Below are 26,340 nucleotides of genomic sequence, written 5' to 3' on the forward strand. Positions count from 1 at the left end.
TCTACATGCTTTTGCACTTGGCTTGCTTTCTTTCCTTACCTTCACTTCTTAAAATCCCTTGCTTTGGATTTTATGGATTTATGGATTCAGTGCAAAGGCCCCCTTCGGCAAGAGTCCTTTCCAAGGCTTCTCAGCTTTTTAGTACCTTTGCCTCTCAGGTGACTGTTCCTGGTATGTATCTTTTATGTACCCATATTATCTTTCCTTTTAGAACAGGGATTCTTAACCTGGTGCTTGAACTATGGTTCATCATAATTAGTTTCCTGTGTATTCTTATGTATTTAAAAATACTATTAGAAGAAGTTCATAGACTTTACCAGACTGCTAAATGGATCTCTGACGCCAAAGATTAAGAAATGCTGTATTAGAATATAACTCCTTTGAGAATATATAATGATTTTGATCGATTTTCTTATTATTTTTGAAGGTCGAAAGGCTCAGAGAGATTATCTTTGGGTATACAATCCAGGCAGGTGACAAGTTTTATTCAAAGACACAACAGCAAGTAAATGGTAGAAACTGAAGCCAAATTCTATTGAAAATCAAGCACTTATGTTCCAAGCACTGTGCTACATTCTGGGGATGCAAAGAAGAAAGAGGTGGTCTCTGTCTTCAGGGAGCACCTCATCTAACAGCACCTGATACCTGGGGAGACCATGTGCTACACAGATGTTAGGAGAATTCTGACAAACGTCAGCCTCTAAACAGGTCCCAAATTCCAACCATAACTAGCCATTGGCCCCAGGAAAATAAGGCAATAAGCGATTGAGGGTCTGAAGCACTAGGTGGCGGCAGCTATCCAATAATCATGGTGCCCATTATAGCTATAAGGAATTGTAATGGAGTTAGCCATTGCCTATTTCAACCCCTTCAATCCCAGGGAGGCAAAGAATACTGCAGAACCCAGATTGGGATCATAGATTTAGATCTGGGAGAATAGTGTAAAGAATACTTCTTTACAGATGAGGAAACTGAGGCACAGGGAGGGAAAGCAGTAATTACCAGAGCCAGGATTTGAACCTCCTATCTCTCTCCCCCTCTATCTTCCACTACACCATACCAGCCTTTGTAAATTGGAGATGGTAACCTTGGAAGTTCAATCAATCTTATTAGGCTGTTAGGAGGACCCCAGGAGAAAACTCTAATCAAGTGCTTTGCAAACCCCATTGTACAATGCACATTTTTGGAAGCTGGAATCAAGGTCTCCTGCCTTCAATTCAGGGTTCTTTCCAGCTCCATTGGCTCCTAGTTCATGTACTCCCCAAAGCTTTTACCGTGAATTTAAAATGCTTTTTGCTAACAAGAGAGCACACAAATGAACTGAAACCCTGAAGGGCAGCAGATGTAGAAGCAGCTATTTTGGAAGCTGCAGATGCGATTTGAGCTGTCTTCTTAAAACTGCAGCAGTCAGCAGTTTTATGGCTCACCCCCTGGGTTGGAATGAAGACTCTTTGCTGGGGTCCCTAACTGACCGAGGAAAACATTCTCTGGCTTTAATCAGAGAATCCTGGTCTAATCCTAGGAGGGACTGCGAAGGCCATTTAGGCCAACTCCTCCTCCTCCTCCTCTCCCTGCTTCGCCCCCCCCCCCCAACATTTTACAGCATTTTGGGCTCAGATGGAAAATACTTTATTTCTGGAATAAACTATCCACCCAGCATCATTACTTTATTATTCATACTGAAAAAGTCAGACTCAAAAGACTGCTGAGAATTTTTTTTTTTTTTGGCCAGGGTCATAAAGCTAGTGTCAAATGTCCAAGGTCGCATTTGAACCCAGGGCCAGCACTCTTCACAGCACTCTATAGATGCTCCAAGGTGAGCAATTTTGGAAAGAGTATATTCTGAGAATGAGAAGCCCTGGGTTTGGGTTCTACCTCTACTTCGAAGTCGGTATGTGAGGATGGACATTTTTCTCCTATTGAATTCAGCATCCCCATTGGCAAAGTGAAAAGGTTAGACTTTATCTCCTTTTTTACCCTTTAACATTTTTAAAACTTGAGATTGTAAAAGCAGATCACCTCTTTATTTCCCCTTTTAGAAATATAAAAAAACATTTTAAATTTACCTTAATCTGAAGTTTTGGATCAATCTGAAGGGAGGAATACTTATTATCTTACCAGCCTTTCTTTTCTAATTTGGAAACCACTCTAGCTCTTAGCTCTCCAGATCAGCCACAAGGACTTCTCCCTTGAAGTAATCAGGACAACTAACCAGATCTGGGCCAGGGTTAGGAACTCTTGATTGGTCCATCTGAAGGTATTAGAGTAATGACTCACCTAAGAGCAATATCTTTTATCCATTTCCTGGAGGGATTGGGTTATTGATTTAGGACTTCAGGTCATTAGTGACTAGATGGGGGAAAAGCCCTTGAATAGAATGATCTAAGAGAGATTGAGTGGTTTTATTAGGATTATTCTCCAGGGACATCCTGAAAGATTAAGGGACTATTGTATTAGTCTGGGGAAGTAGAACATTAATCTAAAACTGTGTAGGTATGTTTTATCTTATTAGAACATTTGCCTTGCTCTTGAAGACTATCAATCTTACTTCAACTATTTTGTTAGAAGGATGTCTTAGGATATGAGGGCATTGTTAGTTTATACATGAATTTACAATATTAACAAAAATTGGTTTGGGTACATTGATACCTAAAACACATAGTACAGCATCACTATTTTTTCTTCAATTACTTTTTTTTTTTTTAACTTTTATATCCTTTATTTTCCAAAATTTCCTTCTTCTACCCAGTGATCTATCCTTGTTACAAGGAATAAAAAAAAAAAAAAGGAGAAAAAGGAATTTAGCAAAATCAAGTATCTGAAGGTATATGTAATAATTCATATCTACAAAGAATGGCAAGGAATACTTTGAAAAACTATTCTCTGGGGACAAATAGACATTATAGTTACATATTGGTTAGTTTTGTTTTATTCTCTCTGGAGGGTTGTGAACTAAATGATTTCTAGTTTTCCCCAATTCTAAAACTTTTATTTTATAAATGTAATAATTACAGCTTATATTTCCATCTCTTTAAGATTGAACAAGTATTCTCTTTAGGGTAACCTTGTAAAGCAGGTAGTGCAGGTATTATTGCTCCATTTCATAAATGAGAAAACTGAGATTCAGGGAGGGGAAGTCTGAAGTCACAGCTACTGAATTTGAACTCAGATCTTCTGATTTTGAGTCTAGGATTTTTCCCGAAAGGATCTCTGGTTTAGAGTTTTCCTTCTGTGGTTTTGGGAATTGCTTGAGGTGCATTATTTTTAGCCTTACTTGCTTTGCCTCTCAATTTATTCACCTAAAGTTAGAAGATAAGTACTGTCTCCCTGCTTTCCTTATAAGGAGATTAATGAGAGAAATTAATTATGGTAAGTTTTGAAATTGCATTTTACTCTATGCCTTAGAAGCACAGAAAATTAGGGAGGGACCTTAGAGAATTTTCTTGAGATCCTTTGTATAAACATTTATAAATCTCCTGTTTATTTCCCAAACTGGTTTTATTGGGGTGAGGGTGGGGATGAGGAGGTATGTTGGTCACATCCTCTAGATAAAAAAAATTGATTTAAAACATGTGTTATATGGAATACCAAAATGCTACCTTGGGCTCTGAAGAGAGGCAATAGCTCATACAGTTGAGAAAATATTTAGTTTTTTATTCGGAAAGGGGAAGGTTTGGGAATTATAGCTTGCTATGTTGCATCTCCTCCCCTCCCCACCATGGGGCAGCTCGATGGCACAGTGGATGGAATACAGGCCCTGAGTTCAAATCTAGCTTCAGACATTTGACACTTACTAGCAGTGTGACTCTGAGCAAATCAATTAACCCTAATTGCCACACACACACACACACACACACACACACACACACAAGCCAGCTGATGGTGGAATAGATGGAGTTCTGAATGTCCAGGGAAATTTGAATTCAAATGTGACCTTAGACATCTACTATCTGTGTAATCGTGGGTAAGTCACTTAACTTTGGTGCCTTAGTTTCCTTGCCTATAAAATGAATTGGAGAGGGAAATAGCAAACCATTCCAGTATCTTTGCCAAGAAAACCTCCAGTGGGATTTGATTGAAGAGTCAGATACAAGTGAACAACAAAAATTTTCACAATGACAGATATGTTAATTTCTAAGTGATGGGAAAATTAAATTAGTTAGAACATGCAATTGACTCTACTGGGATATAATTATTTCAGGAGATTAAAAAACTATTTTTATCTGTTTTTCCCTTACCCTTCAACATAATGTTGCACTTAAGTAAATAGGATTTTTTGTCCTTTTTTTTAAAACAAAAATTATGTCTTGATGAGTCTGACTGTGGTTTTCTAGGTACAATTCTGATTTTCTAACCTTCCCAGTCCTTTGCAATACTTTGTAGCACTAAACCTTCAGAAAGACAAAAAATTAGTGTCCATTTTCCCTTAGTATTAGTGCAAGTGAGTGGTGTGTGTGTGTGTGTGTGTGTGTGGTGTGTGTGTGTGTGTGTTTTGAGGGTCTTGGGAGAAAAAAGTAGGTCTAGGTTCTAGTCTCGACTATAATTTTCTATTTTATCTTGAGCAAATCATTTCATCTGTTTGTGTATCCATTTCCTCCTCTGTAGAATAGGTAATTTGGTAATAAAATTTCATAAGGTCTTTTCCAGTTCTGAGTAGTATAGAATGATAAAATCCTAAATTTGAAAATTCATCTAGTCTATGGCATTCCCATCAAGGATTATCCTATCTCTGCTTGAGCCCTATTTGATCTGTTATCACAGACTTAATCCCTGCTTCCTATGTTTGCATGGCAAGGGAAACCTCCTGGAGAACAAACTAGGGAGCAGCTATTTGGGCTAAGGGCCATATGACAGGGAAATCAATGGACTTATGCGTGATGTAGACACGCAGCTTATAAATATTTCACATCCAGAAATACCATTATAGTTTATTACATCCTTAGACTTTAATTTACAAAAGAAAAGGAAAACAATTAGTAGTAAATGAAGCCAGTAGCTGTGTACTTTTGTTAGATGAGGGACCCCTTATTTTCCTCTTCTAAATAAAAACCCTCCATGACTCAAGCCCCTTCTAATTTTGGTTGCAGAATCTATTCTTTTAGTTCTGAAAAACCGTAAGAGTCATCAGGAGAAATGCTTAGCCAGTACAGATTCATGGTCCTGAGGGACGTACAGAAAGGCCAGGACTTCAGGCTGGAAGAACATGTTAGTGTAATCGGGGAGGCAAGGCAGCTGACCTTTCAGGGAAGGAAAGCAGTAGCTAATGGCAAGAGCCTTAGAAAGGCATCAACTTCATTCCTATTGTGAGACCGACTCCAGCCAGCTTGTAGAAGCATGGAAGCCCAGGCCCCTGTAATGATGGGTTGGGCTTTTTGTGTTTGTTTCTTTCGGTTTGTTTTTTAATCCTCACCCTTAACTGAGATTGTTGCCAAGAGGAGGAGCAACAGAGGCTGGGAAAGTATCACTGTGGTAGAATTGTAAGCTCCGAGGAGCTTGGCTACCTGTGCCACCTTATGCTTGTGTTTATGTGCTTCTGCGTTGTGTGTATATTCTTTCGGATGTCCCCTGTGCACTGGGCTTTGCAGCGAGTGATTTAAGCACTCCGGCTCAGAGTACTCCAAAAGGCCGGGCCAGAATGACTCTGGGTCAGCAATAGTCAAGCTCTCCTTTCTTATTCTTCTGAGAATGCTTAGATCCGTGACTATGGGGCCCTGGTGGTTCACAGAACCCTGATGTACATCAAATTGCACCCCAAACTTAAACATCTGCAAAGGAGCATGGTATTCTCACCTGCAACCATGAGCCACTGGATTTTCAGTGGTCCTAAGTAAAGAAACCCTCTGTACAGTACACACAATAGAGCATGAATTTTCCATACAGGAGTTAGTTCCCTCCTCATTTCCCGCTTGCACTCCTGATGTCTAGTGTGCCCCCCAAATGGAAATGTACTCTGACCCCAATTCAAGCTGGAATTGTGAGAGGCTAGGGAAGGTTCCAGGCAGCTGCCAGGCTCTTCGCACGGCTGGATGAAATAAATCTTTGGGGGCAGACCCAGCACCCAACACAGTGGATGGTACTGAAAAGGAACTTAATAAATGTTTGGTGATTGATGGATGGCTTTGCGCCAGAACTCCCTGCAGAGAGGGGAGAATGGACAATGTCTGGGGCCCAAGCTTTGCTGCTGAAGGAAGGCAGGGGAAACAATGGTCAGCAAACTTCAGTCCTAAGCCAGCACGTCATCCTTTCCCAGGCAATCGAGGGCTCCGGGAAGCCATAACAACGCAGGGGAGCTGGAGAGGATGCGACTCGGAGGAGGGGGGAGTGGAGGAAGAAGGCAACAAGGGCACCCAGAGAATGGAGGGGCAGTTGCCTTGTTGTCTCCCAGCACTTCAGGGAAGGTAGGATCAGAAAGAGCAGCCCCAAGGTTGAGTGCTTGCAGATTATTCCGCTCTGACACCAATCCCAGCATCTCCAGGAGCCATCTTAAAAGATGCGGATGTCTCTGGTGCCATATTCTCTGCATTTGGCTTTGGGGCGAAGGCACACAAAGGATGAAGCCTGGGTTGGATTTGGGGAGGGGTAGTTAGAAGTCTTACTTTCTTCTTCTTTTTTCCAATGGAAGGTGAACAAATGTGCCCAGACCCAGCTGTTTCTGTGGTCTCCCAGTTTAAGTACTTCTGACCCCCATACTTGGATTGCTTTCCTTTGCTTTATGGAGAAGCAGGTTATAGTTCCCAGGAGTCTTTCCTTCCACAAAGATAGCCCAAAGGTCCATCTCTTCTCCTTAGCTGGAGTCCTTTAACTGAGGAAGAGGCTGAGATTCCATGCCAGTCCAAGCTCAGGCCACTCTGAGCCAAGAGTATGAAAGTCACTTCTCAGCCATTCGGGAAACAAAAAAATTCTTTTAATCCATAAATGGCAACATCCAGCAAAAAAATAAAAATCAATATATTACTGTTTGTTTGTTTTGTTTTTTGTTTTTTACAAAAAATAAGGAGAGCAAAGTATGTCACATGAATATGTACAAGCTTCAGGTGGGAAGGGCAGGAATCACTGGAAAAGAACAGAAAGATAAGGAATTGGTTAAAAAGTTGCTCTGAGAAACCTAGAAATCTTTCCTAACTCTTCTTAAGTTTTAAATTAGAGAAGGTTTTCTAGATATCTCAGCCAGTATCATCCAGATCAAATCCCACCCTTCTCTATCTCTAAGTCAAACCAGTTTGGGGTGTGTGTGTGTGTGTGTGGTGTGTGTGTGTGTGTGTGTGTGTGTGTGTTGGTGGTGGTGGACAGTCTCCAAAAATATATCTAAAAGTTTTTCTTTAAGAAAACAGGTGATTCCAAATTTTTTCCTCCCTTTTCCTTCTCCATCTCTCCTAGATATAGCAATTTGTTGGGTTTTTTGACCAGCTTTCCCATAGAAAGGAAATTGAGATTTTGGGAGTGTCTGAAAGAGAAGAAAGAAGGGAGTAGGTGGGCTTCCTCCTTGGAGTACAGTAGGGAGGATCCTGGTTTATGTGTGGCTGATTTATTCACTTCTGGACAGCCCATCACTTATAAAGTAATCTTGCCCAGGTTGGAAGTAGAAGTCATGAGGACTGGACTTTTGTCCAATCAGAAAGCCTTAGATGTTTGTTACCTTACCTTGTGCCAGCAGCCTGCCACAGGTAGTCCATCAGCTCCCTGGAGAAGAAGAGAGAAGAAAATTTCAGTCTCTTGAAATGCCAGAAGCCTCCTTGGGGGACATCTGGCACCGAGGGTAGATGAGATGGGGAAAAGGCAGGGGAATTCAAACAAAGACCACTCAAATTGAGAAGTACTAATCCACTTTCCAGAAACCTTGCCATTTTCCCAGGGAGGAAGGCCTCTAGTGAGACTTTCCTTGCCCTCCATTGAAAGTTCCCCACTTCAATCAATCAATCATTCAATATTAATTCCACATTATTTGTCAGGCACTGTGCTAAAAGAGACAAGAGGCAGTCCCTGCCCTCAAGGAGCTTACAATCTAATGGGGAAGACAACATGTAAAACAACTACATACAAAGCAAGTATATGCAGGATAATAATTAGAAAATCATTCAAAGAGTGAAATCACTTAAGATGGGTTAGGGAAGATTTTTTGTGGGAGGTAGAATTTTAGTGGGTACTTTAAGAAAGCCAGAGGAGGGAAATATTCCAAGAATGGAGAGTAGCCAAAGAAAATGCCGGGAGCTGAGCATGGGAGCAACTTCTTTGTTGGAACAGCTAAAAGATCAGTGTATTAGACCAAGGAGTAAGGTATAGGAAGACAGAAAAGCTAGGAGGAGGTGAGGCTGTCAATAGCTTTGAAAGCCAAACAGCATTTTGTCTTCGCTCTTGGAGGCAATAGGGAGCTATGAGAGTTTATTGAGTAGGGGGTGACCCGATTGGACCTTCGTTTTAGGAAAACAGTTTAGTGACTGAATGAAGAATGAATTAGAATAGGGAGAGACTTACTTCAAGGCTGAGCTATTTCCACTTCCTCAATGAAGCCTTCCTTGAAACATTCCCTAGACAAAAGTAATCTATTCTTCCTCACATCTTCAATTAAATCCAATTTGATATGAATTTATTAAGCACTAATAATGTGCTAAACACCATTGTTACAATGAGGGAGAATGTGCCTGTGGGGGGATAGAAGAGGGTATATTGCTTGTCCCAATCCTCACTGGGAAACCACAAAGACCAGGAGGGGATGTAGGTGACAGGGACAGAGGGACATGGTTTGTCTCTCTAAGAGGGGCTTTGGCCCTCCTTCTTGGGGACCCCATTTAGAGGTGCTTGTTTGTAGCTAAGGGCCTTCCCAGGCATAGTGTGTGCAAAGACTCCTGGGATGGGATGGCAGGATCAGATATGAGGGGAAGTTATATTCAAGTCTTTGGGGAAGGGGGTCGGGCTTTGTGTGAAATTTGATCTTTGTATCCGGTTCCAGTAAATCACTGGTCCTCCTTTCCTTGGCTGTGATACCAGAGGGGAGAATTCGGCCTGAGGGGATTTGTGGGGGGAATAGTTTCTGTGGATTCAATAAGGGGGAGCAGAGGAAGTAAGCCCCATCTGACCTAAATCCTGACCTTGCTTCACACAGCCCCGGGTTTTTCCCAGCAAGAGATCTTGTTTACGTGCCTTGGTCGAACTCTGTGACTGCATAGGATCCATAGACATCAGGATAGGAAGCCAAATTCAGGAAGGGGAAATGTGGGATAGTGGTGAGGGGGTGGGAGGTAAAGAAAGTGGTGGAGGGAGGGAACATCCCATGTCCTGAGCCTTCTGCCAAGTCTCCCAGTGGGGGATTATGCTACTGCCAGGCAGGACTTTCTATGAAGAGGGGAAAGATGGTAAATTGATTTACTAGGTAGGATTCTTCCTGGGGACAGAAATCTTTCCTTCTCTACTCAGAGTACTTCTAAGAACATAACCCCGACAAATTTCAAATAAATGGAACAAAAGCTTGTTGATGTATGATTAACATCTCATTCCCTCACAACTAAGTACATTAACAGTATTTAATTGCTAAGGGGAAATAGACTCTCCTATATCTGCTCAACACCTACAGTATTGTCTTGACCTCAGGGCCCAGGAAAAGTGGGCAGACTATCAATGGCATCTTTTCCTGAGAGTGGCTACTGTACCACTCCCTGTCTGGCAGGAGGTCTTTGATGGCTTAATTCCTTCATTTTTATTTTGAATATTGAACTGTGTTACCATAGACTTTCTAGGACTAGCTGAAATTTTTTTCCAAGAATATTTCTAGGACTATTTGATGTGGCCTTACCCACAACCAGCTAGAAATCCTTTGTAATGGGATCTGTCCTGCAGAAGTCAAAAGCTTGGATTCAATTAGGATAAATATTGGGCTGTCTGAGCTCCCCACCCCTGTTGCTGCTGTCCCTAGCTAGTATTTTCAAAAACTTGGGACCTAGTCCCTAGTCCAGAAAGAGACATGCATTCTCCAGTTTGAATAGCCTGTTTGCCACGCTAGGATTGCAAGGATGGCTGATAGGGAACACAGGTGCATGTATATATGCAGGTCTATGTCCTGGGAACATATTTCTGTGTAAGAGTAAGGAAAAGTCTCAGGGTTGGCAACATTTCATTCAGATCTGGGAAGAAGGGCACTGCAAACCCAAGCAAGTCAGCAACAAGTCTCATGCAAGGAAAGGGAAGGGAGGAGAAATGCAATGGACAGAAAGATACAGGGAAGGGAAAGCAAGGGAGGAAAGAACAGAAAAGAATAGGAAAGCAGATACTATACCACAGGACAGGGAGCCTTGGCCTTGTCCAGGCCCAGGGAGCCTGATGCTCCTTTCATTCCTTTGTAATTTGTATTTGCCTGTTTTGAAGATAACAGTTTGTTCATAAGGATACCTGAGCTGGGGGGAGCTAACAGGGCTGGGAGGCCATATAATTCAGTGACACAGAAAGAAGGTAAATTATATATTAAATTTCTTAATACACACACACACACACACACACAAATGTGTGTGCATGCACACATGCATAATACAGAGGTGGTACAGCTGGCCTTGGAATCAGGAAGAACTGGAAAAGGTTGTGGGATGGTCCACTTTATTTGACATCTCAGTGGTCTGAGAAAGGGCTTCCTAAACTATTTCAACTTGAGACTCTTTCTCCTGAGAAATTTTTACATGGACCCAGGTATCCAAACTAAACATTTACTGATAACAAATCATAATTTTGCCACCTCCACATTCAGTTATGACCCTCTATGATGTTGTAAACCATAGTTTAAGAAAACGGGGTCTAGGGATCTTTCTAAAACTAGAAGCTGAAGAGAAGGTGGGTAGACAGAGTTCCCCTACTTGGGAGTTCTCTACATAACTGAAATAACATAACAGATCCAGTCCTTATCCCTATTCCTTAAAACAACAAATTGCAGTTATCGGAGCTTGTAGTTTCTTATATAATAAGCCTCTTCTTTGTTATTTTTCTGTGTACTAAAACATGTGTACGCATGTGGAGTGGGATATCTGGAATGGGCCCTAGGAAGCACTTATGCTGACAAAATTATGCTGCGTCTGTTTTACTTTCCCTTTTGTTGCTGTTGTTGAGTTGTTTTAGCTGTGTCCAATTCTTCATGATACCATTTGGGATTTTCTTGGCGAAGATACTGGACTGGTTTGCCATTTCCTTCTCCAGCTCATTTTACAGATGGAGAAACTGAGGCAAACAGGATGAAGTGACTTGCCTAGGGTCACAGCTAGCAAATGTCTGAAGTCAGATTTGAACTCATGAAACTGAATCTTCCTGATTCCAGGTCTATGCATTGTACCATCTAACTGCCTCCAGCATTGCTTTTAAGAAGTCTTTTTATCTTTCATGTATCTTGCCAAATCCAGCCTGTTTTGGAATTCAGACGTTTTCACAGTGTCTCTTCCAGAATCAGGCTCTTCTTTGGAAACCCTCCGTGCTTAGGAGCTTTTGTTTCTATCCTCTGAACGTCTTTTAAAAATCTGCTTCTGTTGATGAATTAGTTCATTTTTCTTCCTCATTGGAATCTTTTGTTTTTGGGTCATAAAAATTTCATTTCCCCTATTTTTTTCCTTTTTTTTTCTTTTTTTGGAGTCTGGCTTTCTTTATTCCCCTCAGTTTGGCAGCTGATCCCACTATTAATTTCTTTTGGCTGAGGCAATTGGGATTAAGTGACTTGCCCAGGTTCACACAGCCAGGAAGTGGTAAGTATCTGAGACCAGATTTGAACTCAGTTCCTCCTGACTTCAGGGCTGGTGCTCTATCCACTACACCACCTAGCTGCCCCTGATCCCACCACTGATTGGTTGGCACACAAGCTTTGACTTGCTCTGTCTGCATTTTGGCTGGTTTATCTTCCTTAGACATCCTGGATGTCCTCTTGTTTAGTAGGGACTCACCCTGCTGATGCTGAGTCTGGTGTGGAAATCTGATCTGCAAAGGCAACGGCTGCTCAGAACTTCTGAGCTTACAGGATCTATTAGCCCTTCTGAGAGTAGGGATGCCAGGCATGTGACATACTGAGCCAGAGCATCATCCTTGACTGAAAGATGACTTCCAGCTTATTCTGTCTGTATGTTGATTGTATACAATTGTTTGCATGTTGTCTCCCTGTTACACTGTGAGTTTCTTGAGGGGAGGGACTGCTTATTGCTTTTTTTTTTGGTATCCTCACTGATTAACACAGTTCCTGGAACACAGTGGGTGCTTAATAAGTGCTTGTTGACTGACTGATTCCTGGGTCAACTTCCCTTCTAGAAATTCCATCTGAAAATCAAAGGCTATGGGATTCTATTCATTCTCTTTCTCAATTCTTTGAAAACCCATTCTCTTATCAAAATATGCTGGTCTTTTCTTATCTGAAATGACTTTCAGGTCATGAACTCTAAGAGAGTGTGGTCTCATCCTCCAGTGGCTCCTGTTATTTCTACTAGACTTGAGTCTAACATTTACACTCATTGCCTCACCCATTGTTGAAGAATGAATTGACATTCAAGAATGCATCCATTCTGATTTTAGCACAGGAGGAGTTCAGCAGGTGGTCAGGTAGTTGGGGCTCCCCATCTCTACCACACAGCACCTCCATCCCAACTATGTGGCCTCTTTCTCAAGTTCAGCATCTTCCTGCATCTGGCTGAAGAACTGGCAGCACACTCCCACTGCAATACTACTCTGACATGCTTCTCACACCTCTCCCTTATTCTAAGATTTTCTCACAAAGATTTCTTTCTTTCTCCCCCCCCCCCAAAGATTTCTTAACAAACAATGCTGCTTTGCTATTTTTTAAAAATCAAATCCGTTACCTCAGAATATGACATAAATTCTTAGAGTCAAGGGAGATTCAAATCCTGTTTTTGGTGTTTACTGCTGTAAGATTACTATATATATGTGTTTCAACTTTCTGATCTGTAAAATTGGGATGATAATACCTCACCTGCCTCACAAGGTTTTGGGAAGAGTGAAATAAGATAATGTACATGAAGTATTTTGTAATCCTTAAAGAAATATTTATGAAGTAAAACATTGTACACAGTAACAAGAAGATTGTGTGACGATCAACTATAATAGACTTGGTTCTTCTCAGTGATCCAAGGCAATCCCAATAAACTTTGAATGAAAAACATCATTCATATCTAGAGAGACATTCTATGGACGCTGAATGTGGGTCAACATATACTATTTTCATTTTTTTCTTTTTTTTCCCCTTTCTCATGGTTTTTCCATTTTGTTCTGATTTTTCTTTCCCCACCTGACTCGTAGAAATATCTGGCAAATAAATGTACATGTATAACCTAAAAAAATTAAAATTAAGTGAAAAAAAAGAAATATCTGTGCTATTATTATTGTTGTTACTGCATGGATACTCAAAGGAATTGTAGGGAACTGTGTGGCAACTCCCTCTACCAATAGGATAAAAACCAGTTTATGACTTCGTAGATAAATCCTGGAAAGTTGCCTGAGGTGCATTTCCATGTTAAGTTACTCCTCCAAGGCCATACTACCAGTAAGATCAGAATTGGAACTCAGATTTTCCAGCACTATGCCCCATCAATAATGATTATTTCAGTTTTGAGTCATTTTACACGAAGCCTCAGTGATACCTGTGAGGTCTTAGAGACTTCTTTGCCTAATTCCCTGTGGCCTAGGTCACAAGGGGCACATCCTCAGTAACACTTGAGGAACTTGCTAAGAACCTAAGTAAGCCTCATGGTAACCATGGTGCTACTGGAGGAACATAATTTGCTTTCTAAGTGACTGCCGAATGCCAGGAATGAATAATGATCAGTGAGCCATGTCTAGGGAAAGCCTGGGCAGAACAACCTTTCAGCCCTGGCTCCTTTCTAACAATCAGGCACATCTTAGCTGACCAGTAGGAAGGACCACAGAGGGTCCCTATGGCCTGGACCCAAGTCTTCTACGATAAAGAAGGAAAGTCCTCCAGAGAGGATCTGTCTTTACTGTCACAGTTCAGGGCTGGACAGAGCACAGAGCCTCAACTCCCCCCATTTCCTTGCTCCCTATAGGCAGGAGCCACATACCACTGGACACGGCTGATCCAATCCAGGGGGCCCAGGCTCTCCCTTCTGCCCCTTCGCTCCTTTTCGGCCAGGAACCCCTCGATCCCCCTGTGGATAGAAAATAATCTGGTTTAGGAATGATTCTTCTGAGAGGCCCTGCTCTGGGCCTGCTTGGTCCCAGCTCAGGAGGCCCCTGCTATTCCGAGGTCAATCACCCAATCCCATTTTCCAGAGGGGAACTGGGCCCCAGCTCTGACCTTCTCTCCTTGCTTGCTCCTCTCTCCCTTCTCTCCTCGGGGTCCTGGGAAGCCCTAAGGAAAAAAACAGAAGAGCAAATGGGATGTGAGAAAGGTGACCCTGCCTCCCTTGTAAAGCAGAATTAGGACATGATACCCTGAGTACTGGAAAAACATGCACAATGTCACATAGATGGAGACACATGCGTTTTAGTGGAGTCAGGAAATGATCATCCTTTTTTCAAACAGAAACATCATACATGTCTTTGGGGAAAGGCCTGAGGCAGAGATGTGAACAATGTGCTTTCTGTTAAGTCATGGCTCTTCCCAGACAACTCTGGGCTCCAGGAGGAAGGGTGGGGCTGAATGAGCTGTTTAGTTTAGAGGCTGGGTAGTTCTTAGAAGTTCATTTGAACTTCCACTTTTGGCTCAAGTCTTTCCTCTTGCTCCAGGTCAGACTTTTTGCCTCTGCCCAATCTCATCTCCCAGGGAGGAAGAAAAGGCCCTAGATGTCCCCATTCACTCTGCTGATGGTCAGTTATGATCTGAAAGCCAGTCTTAGAGGCTCAGTAGCTCCGTCATCCATGAACACTCTGACTAGAGACAATAGGGCTGCTGGCGTGATTCAGCAGGGCTATCCACCATCCATCAGGAAGCAGATTACTTATATATACTGAGGTGAAAATTTCTGGTACCCTCCCCTTCTCCCCTCCCCCAAAGGGACCGTGTGACAGGGGTATGTTTCAGAACATTCCAGGCGATGCTATTGATAACCCCCAGTCTGGGTGAGGAAGCAATGGGAAACTTACATCCAATCCTGGCTCACCAGGTCTGCCCTGAAATAAAAGGGAAAGGTGAGAACAAATCACTTTAGAAGGCCTTGCTCAGCTTTTATAGGATCATATGTTTAGAGCTCAAAGAGACTTCTTTTAACCCTCTTGTTTTACAGGGAAGGAAACTGAGGACCACGGAGGTAGTGACTTGCCCAGAGTCACACATGTATTAAAGACGGCAATGCTATGTGATACAGACATGTAATATTTGCATGTTATATGGCATCCATTTAAGGTACCTTTTCAATATGTGTTTCATGTCTTTTTAGGAGGCTGCTTTTATTTTCCTAAAAATAAATTCTTATTCCTATATTGTACCTTTATATCACCTACAATCTCAGGCTATCCACTCCTCTCTCCCTTTTTTCTTCCAGAAAGCCATTCTTACAATAACAAGATGAAAAAAAAACAGTTCAACAAAACCAACTAACACAACAAAAAATGATAATTTTTCTATGATTCTCTCATTTGTTAAATGAGGGAGATTGAATGAAATGATTTCTAAGGTCCTTTTCTATCCTGATAATCTATGCTTCTGTGTTCCTAAAGGAGATTGAGAATATCCAGTTTTGCCAGGTATTAGCTGTCTGACTTTGAGCAAGATGCTTCATTCCTCTAATTCTTGGTCTTATCACCTGAAAATGAGATAAAGATAATGATACTTGTACTAATTTTATCATAAGCTGTTGTGAAGATCAGATGAATTACAGAATTTGAAAATTGGAAGAGAAATTGGTGCCCAACTAATCCAACCCATACATGAAAGGAGTATGTATCTTACTAAAATACCCTTCAAGTGGTTGTCTGCTTTCTGCCTGAAGGCCCCCAAGGAGGGGGAACCCTTTCCACTTTGGATCTGATTGTAAGAAGTTTTCCCTAATATTCAATTTAAACTGGCCTCTTAGCAATCTTTCTCATTGCCCCTGTTTCTCTTAGGTTCCAAATAGAACATGGCCAAAACCTCAGCCACATGACAATAATAGTTGTAATAGTTATAACTGATTTGCATGGAACTTTAAGGTTTGCAAAGTGCTTTACAAGTATTATCTCATTTGATCCTTGAACCTCCCCTGGGAGGTAAGTGCTATTATTATTTCCATTTTACAGATGAAGAAGCTGAGATAGATAGGGCTAAGAAGTTGCTGAGATTGGATTTGAATTCAGGTCTTCCCAACTTTGGGTCCAGTGCTCTATTCACTATGTTGCCAGTAGTAATTCTGCCCCATAGTGGAATTTACTACCTTACTAGTAGAGCCTCGCCTAGGACCCTGTACCAGCAGGTTCCGGTAAATAAATGAATGAATGAATGAATGAATGAAAGCCTGTGGGGCTGGTAGACACAAGAATTTTTTACCTTTTCTCCTTTTGTTCCAGGTAATCCAATTAGGCCAGGTGGGCCAGCTGGTCCCTAGACAGAAAAGGACAGGCAGGATTAGACCTTTGGGAACATGGGATTGGAACACACAAGAAAAAAGTGAATGTCTGAATTTGCATTAATAGTCAACTCACGAGCAGCCCATTGGAGCCTTTCTCTCCGGCGGCACCCTTCTCCCCCTTTGCACCATCCAATCCCTGGAAATAGAGAAGGTCCTGTGAAACCCCATGAGAAGCCTTTAAAACCCATCAGGGCACAAGAGGTTTGGAAACTAACCATCCTTGGTGCTCTGAGAAACCATTTATGTGCTATTATTTTTAACCTTTTGTTAAAATTTTTTTATAATTATAAGTGAGAAACTTATCAGCTGAGAACTGCTCTCGTAGCCTCGGAGAGTCGCTGGGCCACTGACCCATTAAGTAACTTGTCCAGCGTCTCATAGACAGCATGGAGTACTTGAATTCCAATCTTTCTAACAGTCATTCTGCCTTGTCATCAAATGTAAAAGCGCGCATTTGAAATAAAATTGTTTTTTCCCCTGATGTCAGTCTGGGGATTTTGGCCTAAGCAATGGGTCAGCTCTGGCTATTAACCACTCAACCCCATTCTAAGGGAAAGCTCTGGGCTGATGGTCAATCCATTCATTCCTTCATAAAACTCTCTCTCTTCCTTTAAAAAGATTTAACCAAATTTACTTACTGACCTTGGGACCTTGGATCCCCTGAAGACCCTTTAAGAGAGAAAAGGAAAAGCCATTAGATTCATCTGAGAAGGCAGAATTTCAAGGCATCTTGCCTTCTCCTTGCCTGCCACATTGTTACCTGTCTCGGGGCCTTCCTCTCATCTGGGGACTTCTTTCCTGGATCATCATTTTAGGACGAGCTTCAGCCAGATTTCATCTCACTCTTCTCTTGCTACACTTCCCCTCCCCCATTCACTTTCCTTTCACAAATTCTAGTTTTCCATTCTAATGTAAGCTCTTTGAGGGTAGAGACTGTCTCGGTTACTTCCATATTTGTATCCTGAGCACTGGATCTAGCACACTGGAAATGCTTAACCTGTGTTCCTCCCCTATCCCTTCCTTTTTCTCTCTCTTTCCTCTCCTTCTCTGACAACCTGGGGAGCCCCTAGGCAAGTACTTAGAGGATATATTGATTAATCCAGCTAGGCTTTCCATTTAGCTTCCTTAGTTCCTCCTTCAGAGCTCAGTCAGCAGCCCCAATTCTTCCTTCTCTTCTCTTTCCCCTCTCCCTCCAAGGAACCAAATGAGTTTTCCCCTTTTTTGCAGAACTATAGGATTCAGGGGTGGAATGAAGCTAGCTGATCGTAGGATCAGATATCCAGAGCGAGGCAGGACATGAGAGACCCTCTAGTCTAATCCCCTCATTATACAGATGAGGAAACTGGGGTGGGCAGAGAGGTAATTATTGTCAGGGATAGGATTATAATTATTTCCTCTGACTCCAGCTTCAATTTTCTTCCAGAGGATCACCCTGCCAAACCCTACCATTTTACAGAAGGGAAAGCTGAGACCCAGAAAGGTGAAATGTTTAATACAGAGTCACATGGAAAGTAAATGTCAGGACTGGAGTTGAACTTAGGGCCTCGGCCTCCAAATCCAGCTCTCCTTAAGCTGTACCAAGCAGCCTTCCCTTGGACCTTTTCCTCCTTCCCTCCTTCCAGTAAAGTGAGGATTTCCCCTTTCAGGAGGAGATGTGTGTATATGTACACAGAACAGATGTCGTCCCCTTGCCCATCCTAGTATTCCCCATTAGGACTTAGAGCTGGAAATGGTTTTAAAGATCATCTCTCCTAACCTTTTATCTTACAGATGAGCCAATTGAGGCCCAGAGTGAAAAGCCTATTGCCCCACTCATACATGTAGTGAGTGACTGAGCTGGCATTCAAACCTGGGCCATCCAGTGCCTCACCCCATGCTGTTCTCAAGTTACCCCACGTCAAAAGTTTGTAGCCAACAGCTCTTACCATAGGACCTGGGGGGCCAGGTAAGCCAGGTGGCCCTGGTTCTGCCAGAATCTGGGCCTGGGAAATGGAGACCAAAGGCAAACAGTCAGAATTCAAAAGCAAAATTGTGTGTGTGTGTGTGGTGTGTGTGTGTGTGTGTGTGTACATGCACACATGCCTGCAGAACCCCAGGTGGGAAAAATACATTCACTTCCTGAGGTTGGCAAGGTAGTTTTGAGATCTTTAACCACATACTCTCCTTTCACAGAATGCTCTGATGAATTAACAAGTAAGGACTCAGGTATTTCCTGCCTCTCTGGTTCTTTTCACCATTCCTACCTTGGGGGTCCATGGGAAGAGGTGGGACTGGGACTCTCTTCTGGAAAATGGTGTTTAGGGACCATCTGGAGGTCACTGGAGATTTGTAGTCCCAGACTCAGTGCTCTGGGATAGGATTCAGGCCTGACACACACACCAGAGGGAAAGGGCCTGGCCTAAACAGAAGTCTTACTGGCCAGTATGTAACCCAGCTTCATTCAGAGCTAAGAGCCACAAAGATCTAAAAGAGGGAAAAGGACCCACATGTGCAAAACTGTTTGTGGCAGCCCTTTTTGTAGTGGCAGGAACTGGAAACTGAGTGGGTGCCCATCAGAGAAAGGCTGAATAAGTGATGGTATGTGAATGTTATGGAATATTATTGTTCGGTAAGAAACGACCAGCAGGAGGATTTCAGAAGAGGCCTGGGAAGACTTACACGAACTGATGCTGAGTGAAGTGAGCAGAACCAAAAGAATATTGTACATAGTAACAACAAGATGATCAACTGTGATGAACAAGGCCCTTTTCAACAATGAGGTGATTCAAGGCAATTCCAATAGAATTGTGATGGAGAGAGCCATCCACATCCAGAGGGAAGACTATGGGGACTGAATATGGATCAAAGCATAGTGTTTTCACCTTTTGTTGTTGTTGTTTGTTTGTTTGCTTTTTTCTTTCTCTTGTTCTTTTCCCCCCCTTTTGATCTGATTTTTCTTGCATAGCATGACAAACATGGAAATAGGTTTAGAAGAATTGCATATGTTTAACCTATATCAGATTGCTTGCCATCTTGGGGAGGGGAGGAGGGAGGAGAGGGAGAAAAATTTGGAATGCAAGGTTTTGCAAAGATGAATGTTAAAAGCTATCTTTGCACGTACCTGGAAAAGTAAAATATTATTAAAAAGAAAAAAAAGGTTACAATCTGGGGCATAAACTTTAGGGCTAGCTAATGGGTAGTTGTGTATGAACCCGGATGGAGGAGAAGCACAGTGGGGAAATGTCTGCTTCTCAAACTTCTTACCAGGCTCTCCTGAAGACTTGCAGATCCCGATTCTCCCTTCTCACCTTTGGGACCATCAACACCCTGTATGGGAATTATATTTAGGTCTTTTTCAGTTGAGTAATAAGAATAACCACAATCAAAAATCACAAATCAGATTTGTAAAGCCCTTCAAGGTTGCTTACAAGGTGCTTCATATGCATTATCTTATTGGAACCTCATAAGTCTAGAAAGGAGGCGGGGTAGGAATTATTATCCCCATTTTACAGATAATGAAACTAAGGCCCAGACAAATTAAGTGATTTGCCCAGGATCACATAGGCAGGCAGAAGAGTTAGGATTTGAACTTGAATCCTTGGACTCCATCTTCAGCTTCTTTGCACAGTACATATTATCCTTAGGACCGAGGAGTTGGGCTTCTAAATTGACTTAAGAAATTTTTACAATGCTCAGCTCCACTCAAATGTCCAGTGCCCAAAGTCCAACCATAATCTGTCCACATACCGGGGGGCCAGATAAGCCCATTTCTCCAATTTCTCCTTTCGGTCCCATCAGTCCCGGCTGTCCCTGGTCTCCTTTAGAGCCCTTTGGCCCCTGAAATACACAAAAGGGAAGAGCTCAGGCTTGGAACACAAACCCTGAAAAGGCATTGGCTGTAGCTCTGACAACTGGATCCCTGACAGTCCCAAAATCCAACCCCTGACAGTCCACAGATGTATGTGCCTTATAATTTAGAGGCAACTCTCCTGGGAAAGAGATTTCTGGGACATGGAACCATTTGATGAGTGAATTTAGATATAAAATTCACAGTAGAAAGTGGCTTTAAATTATAATCAGGTCCCAGCTCTCAAGCTGTTCCACCTCTATTCCCATTCCCCCTTCCAGCAAAGACCATTTCTTCAAATGTTATATATCATCCAGAAGAAAGAGACAAGACCTTTTCTCCATCAACGCCAGGAGGACCGGGTAATCCAAGTTCTCCCTAAAGTCACAAAAAATAGAGATGAGAAGAATAGGAGTTGCTCACATATGTCTAGTGATTTTTTCATTCTTTCACCTTCATAACTTATCCAGTCATTTCTCAATGTGCTTTTTTTTTTAAATCCATTTTATCCTATGAGCCTTATAACATCCCTGGTGGGGAGTGAGGGAAAAGAGAGGAGAGGGCAGGAATTCTTGTTTGATTGATACACAGGAAACTGATGATTAGGAAGGGGAATGTGCCCTGTCTAGGATCTCACGGTGATTAGCGTGCAACCAGAACCAGACAACCAGCTCAGGCTCTCTTTATTGCTCCATAGACAATTCTATTAAAAATGTCTTATGGATTCCTTTTTTTTTTTTTAAAGCATCTCTGTTTCTTCCCAACGATTCCCTCCCCTTATCAGACATGGCTAACATGATGGATTTATTTAACTATATTTCTTTGGTCCAAGGGGAGGATCCTGATGCACATGAGCATAAGCATCATTCCACTCCCATAGTTCTCCTCTTCTCTGATGAGAGGTAGGAAGGATGTATGATTTACCTCTGACCCTCACAATGCCAATTCCTGAAGACAGATGTGAATGAGTCTTCCAGTGAGGAATCAATGCACTGGGGGAAAGGGGTTAGAGTCCTTCCTCCCTACCATTCTCCCTGGTTATCTGTTAGGGCCATTTGGAAGCCACATGATTCCAGAAGACCATGTGAGAGATAGTTCTTTTCTGGCTACTAAAGGGGTGACTCAGTGATGATCAGAGAAACTATAAGGTCTCAGGAGAGGAAAAACTCTTAGAGGTCATCTAGAGCAAAGGTGTCAAACTCACTGCCCACAAAATTCCTATGAGTCTGAATCAGAGTAAAATGTAATTGGGAGATATTTAACAAAATAAAAAATAACACATTATAGATAATATAGCTTTCTAAGTTCTAATGACTTTGTAAGTCAATATGCAATTTGTAGGGATCAGTTTCTACTTTAGATTAAAACCACTGATCTAGAATAATTTCTGCTCAGGATTCAATTCTCCTGAGATCAGAATTATATGATTTAAAGTTAGTCTCATTCATTCATTTTAAAACATAAGGAAGATAGTAGTTTAGTAGATTCTCTGACACAGATCCAACCTTCTTCTCATAAACTGTGGTCACCTTGAGGGCAGGAATGGTTTCTTTTTTGTCTTTGTATGCCCAGTGTCTAGTACATAGTAGTGTTTAATCAATAGTTGTTTAGTCAGAAAACAGAAACCAGTCCATAGAAGATACTTATATCAGAAGGCTGACCATGCAGTGTCTAGCACATAGCAGGTACTTAATCAGTAGTTGTCTATTAATCAGAAAACAGAAACCAGTCCGTAGAAGATATCTATGTCAGGAGGCTGACATAATTGTCTTCTCTTTTCCTCTTGCTTTTCTTCCCAACAGAAGTTGGGGGATGGGGAGGCATGGAGAAGGCGCATTTTGGGAAATGTTTATTAAAATTTATTAAAATTAAACTTCTAGAAAATCACTATGATATTAAGACATTAAACAATTTCCAGGGGTTTGGGAACACTACAACAGCCCTAAGACAATTTTTGCTTGAATATATCCAGTGACAAGGAGCTCACTACTTCTAGAGGGAACCTCTAATTAGAAAATTTTTCATTATATTGAACTCACAACTGTTTCTGTACAACTCCCATCCTTTGGTCCCAGTTCTGATCTTTGGTGCCAATGAAAATAAAGGTAATTACACTTCCAAATGACTATCCTTCAAATGTCTTAAACTGATTATATTTCCTGTCTTCTTGCCTCTTCTTCAAGCTAATAATTTGCAGGTCTTTTGATTGATCTTTGTACATTATGATTTCCATCTCCTTTCCAATTCTGTAATTCCCAATTCCTTTCTTCTTGCCAGTATCTTTCCTAAAACGTGATACCTCAAACTCCACTTGTGGTCTGATCAGTGAGCAGTGAGACCGTTACCTCCTTTGTTCTGGACACTAGACTTTTACTAATGCAAGGCCAAGACTATGCCAATTATTCTACTCCCCATAGAGCAGCTGGTTTATATTGAATTTGCAGACTACTAAGACCCCAAGGTCTTTTTCAGAAGAACCACATCTTCTATGAAAGTTTCAAGGTATTTTACTGACCTCAAGGAGTCACCATGGCTTTACAATGTGCCTAATCTCTAACTAGGAAGTATCTGAGGCATACCGTGCCTCTCCCGCCTTCCTCCTTTTAGTTTTTCTTTTTCGGAAAGCTAAAGAATTCATCTGGCTCTTAAACCTAAGGGTTGGATCCTTGCTCCAAAGGCCTATCTGTCTAGTTTTGAATTAGAACATATGTGACTGAGAAAATCAAAAGCTATTAATAATCAATAATAATAGCTAAACCAACCTTTGCTCCAGGGTTTCCTGGAGGACCAGGTGGGCCTTGAGGTCCTGGAGGACCCTGTAAGGAAAAAAGTCAAAGCAGTGTTAATGTTGACAAGAATCTCAGTTGCCACCCACAATGTGCACACACACACACACACACACACACACACACACACACTCCATGCACCCTTGCTACCACTTCTGCTGAGAGTTGCTTTGAGAGTTAGATGGTAGAAGGATTATCATCACTGCCTCCATTTTATAAAAGGACCAGCTGAGGCAATGGGCAGTTAGTAACTATCTGTGTGACCAGCATGTAAGAACCAGGATTAGAACTCTCTCAGAGTTCCCCAGACCACTAGGAAAGCCCCTCTAGATCTATTTCACCAGTGACTTGGGGGAGGGAAGAAAATATATGACACAGTGACTTACCAGGGCTCATAAGTTTTGGGGTTTCAAAAATTAAAATAAAAACAGCTAGCATTTACATAGCATCTATTATGTGATAGGTACCAGGCTAAGTACTTTACAAATACTGTCTCATTTGATCCTCACAACAATCTTGTGAAGTTGGTACTATTATTAGCCCCCTTTTACAGTTAAAGAAACTGAGGTAACCAGACAGCACTTAAGTGACTTGCCCAGGGTCATACAACTAGTTAAGGGCAATGAGACTGCTATCTCTTTTGTTCTGGACACCAGACTTCTATAATTAATGTTATTCTAGTCCCTATACAACAGCTGGTTCATATTGAGCTTGCAGATCACTAAGACACCAAGGTCTTTTTCAAATGAACCACATCTTATGTGAAAGTTTTATGACATTTTATTGGCCTCAAGGAGTCTGAGGTCACATTTAAACTCAGGTCTTCTTGATTGCGCTATCCACCCATTTAGCTACTGACTAAAGAGAAAATCTCAGTGTCCAAGAAATGGACTCAGGATGAAGCCATCTTTTCTCATGACATCCCCATTCTACCTCTTTAAAAATGTATTTTTCCCCTAGAGAGGCAAGTATGATACAGTAGAGACCACAATGGCCTTGGATTTAAAGTGCCATCATTTCTATTCATCATTTTAGTTTATAGGGGAAAGAAGATTTGGATTCTTGCCATTCCTGATGGCCCAATCGAGACACGGGGCAGCCTGCTCAGTTACTAGCATGGAAGAGCCAGAATTAGAACTCATGGTCCCTGAGTTCCCTGGGAATAACCCTATCAGAGGTAGGATTATACCTCTGAAACTTACTAGCTGGGTGATCATGGACAATTCATTCACCTTTTCTGAGTCTGTGTGTCCCCATCTGTAAAGTGGATATCGTGATCCCCACCTTACAAGGTTGTTGTAAAGCTCGAATGAGATCATGTATGTGAAGCACTATATAAATATCTATTGTTATTATCTGTAGACGCGCAGAGTATCAGAGCTAGCCTGGGAGACCAGCTAATTCGAGGTTCTCTCCGTTTGCAGAAGGAGAAATTGAGGTACAGAGAAGGAAAGGTAAGTGAGCAGGGTCCCAGGGAGTGAATGGTCAGGCCCGCACCCCTCCCACTACACAACAAGCCCCCTGCCTCACGGCACACTGCACACATGCGGACAAGCGCATTTACCATCAGCTTGTACTTCTCGGAGGCCTAAGTAAAATAATTGGAGAGTAAACCATGGATGTGAGAGAATGTTTGCTTTCGTTCTGGCTAATTGAGTTTTTTGGCTCCCTGACTGTTCCAGTGACTCAGAGCTACTGTCCCTCTTGCTGTTCCTGAATGTTGCTCATTTCAAAGTCCCTGGGATGGGGATGTAGACTGAGGGCATCTAGGTCCAGAGCTACAAGGCCTTCCAAAGGTCACTAGTCCAGCTTCATTCTACAGAGACACTTGCCTGAAGTCACACCCATGGCAAATATCGGGGCAGAATCTGACCCCTGGTTCTCTGACTTGACAATTAGTTCCCTTTCTGATGACCCATACTGCTTCTCCCACCTGTACCGTGGGGATTGTAGCATTAGCAAGGATGGAGTCTGCAGCCTCCAGGATGGGCCACTATTCCTCCATAATGATCCTGACTTCCTCCCAAAGAGCCTGCTCTATGAGCAGCCAAATATATAATAATGGGTTACAGGTTATTAATATAATATATAATATAATGCAATATAGCATAATAGAGTATAATATAATGATATATATTCCATGATTATATAACATCATCATCATCATCATCATCATCCTAGGGAGATGCTACTGGAAGGACTAGTGGCCCTCCCTCTCTCTCCCTTTCTCTTTCTCTCTCTTTTCTCTTTTTGGTGAGGCAACTGAGGCTAAGTGACTTGTCCACTGTGTGTGTTAAGTGACCTAAAACATGTCAAATTTGAACTCAGGGGTTCTAGAAATTGTGCTCTATCCACTCTAGAAAATCTCAATATGCAAGACTCAGAATGAGCCATCCTTTCTCATGCAATCCCCATTCTACCTTTTTAAAAATGTATTTTTTTTCCTCCAGAGAGGCAGTATGATATACTAGAGACCATAATGGCCTTGGAGTTAGAAAGTGTCATCATTTCTATTCACCACTGCTTGTTTATAAAGGAAAGAAAATTTGGATTCCTGCTTCCATTTTACTAGTGGCCCAACTGAGGCACTGGGCAGCCAGCTCAGTTACTAGCACTACCTTAGCTGCCCCATTTTATAGAACCAGAGGGCCATAGATTTAGAGCTAGAAGGTGCCTTAGACCTGAAAGAGACCCCAGAGTCTGTTTAATTTAACCTATTTATTTTACAGTTGAGGAAATGGAGGCCTGAGGAAGTCACACAGATAAGTGGCAAAGTTAGGATTTGAATTCAGTTCTTCTGACACCTAATCCAGTTCTTTTTCTAATATACCACACTGTCTAATCAGGGACCTAGCCATGAGGCTCTGATAAAAATAAAGAAACAAAAATACTCAATTTACCTTAAGAGCATCCAGAATTCTGCCATCATAGTCAATCACCACTGTGTCTCCTTGCTCACCTTTCAGGCCAGGTGGACCCTGAGAAAAGAGAAAAAGCCAACATTTTACAGGCCCTTGGACCTCACCCTGGGGCTCCTTTCCAGACCTTACTCAACACTTCTGGGTTTTTCTAATGCACATACATAATGAGTATCTGGCCCTCAATTTTCCATTGCAATGCTGAGCTTATCCTTTTTCCTAATCTAAGAAGGCTGCTAGTTTGTTTCTTAAGGCAAATCCAACGTAGGCTATTCAATTCCCAA

General features: G+C 41.9%; 1 protein-coding gene across 1 annotated transcript in view; it reads right to left on the bottom strand.

The window, feature by feature from the left end:
• Window positions 1-4,916: 4,916 nt before the first annotated feature.
• The window catches only part of COL23A1 (collagen type XXIII alpha 1 chain), a 43,055-nt gene continuing 21,631 nt past the window's right edge, over window positions 4,917-26,340 (bottom strand). The window contains exons 11-24 of the mRNA XM_051979071.1: window positions 26,039-26,116; window positions 23,115-23,168; window positions 20,686-20,730; window positions 20,253-20,342; window positions 19,770-19,832; window positions 18,452-18,508; window positions 17,169-17,195; window positions 16,600-16,662; window positions 16,445-16,498; window positions 15,067-15,093; window positions 14,279-14,332; window positions 14,043-14,129; window positions 7,642-7,680; window positions 4,917-7,053 (exon numbers count right to left, since the gene is read on the bottom strand). Coding sequence (XP_051835031.1) covers window positions 7,051-7,053; window positions 7,642-7,680; window positions 14,043-14,129; window positions 14,279-14,332; window positions 15,067-15,093; window positions 16,445-16,498; window positions 16,600-16,662; window positions 17,169-17,195; window positions 18,452-18,508; window positions 19,770-19,832; window positions 20,253-20,342; window positions 20,686-20,730; window positions 23,115-23,168; window positions 26,039-26,116 — 741 coding nt within the window. The 3' untranslated portion in view covers window positions 4,917-7,050. The remainder of the gene's footprint in view (window positions 7,054-7,641; window positions 7,681-14,042; window positions 14,130-14,278; window positions 14,333-15,066; window positions 15,094-16,444; window positions 16,499-16,599; window positions 16,663-17,168; window positions 17,196-18,451; window positions 18,509-19,769; window positions 19,833-20,252; window positions 20,343-20,685; window positions 20,731-23,114; window positions 23,169-26,038; window positions 26,117-26,340) is intronic.

The sequence above is a fragment of the Antechinus flavipes genome, chromosome 2 (assembly GCF_016432865.1).
Source record: "Antechinus flavipes isolate AdamAnt ecotype Samford, QLD, Australia chromosome 2, AdamAnt_v2, whole genome shotgun sequence".
Taxonomy (NCBI): domain Eukaryota; kingdom Metazoa; phylum Chordata; class Mammalia; order Dasyuromorphia; family Dasyuridae; genus Antechinus; species Antechinus flavipes.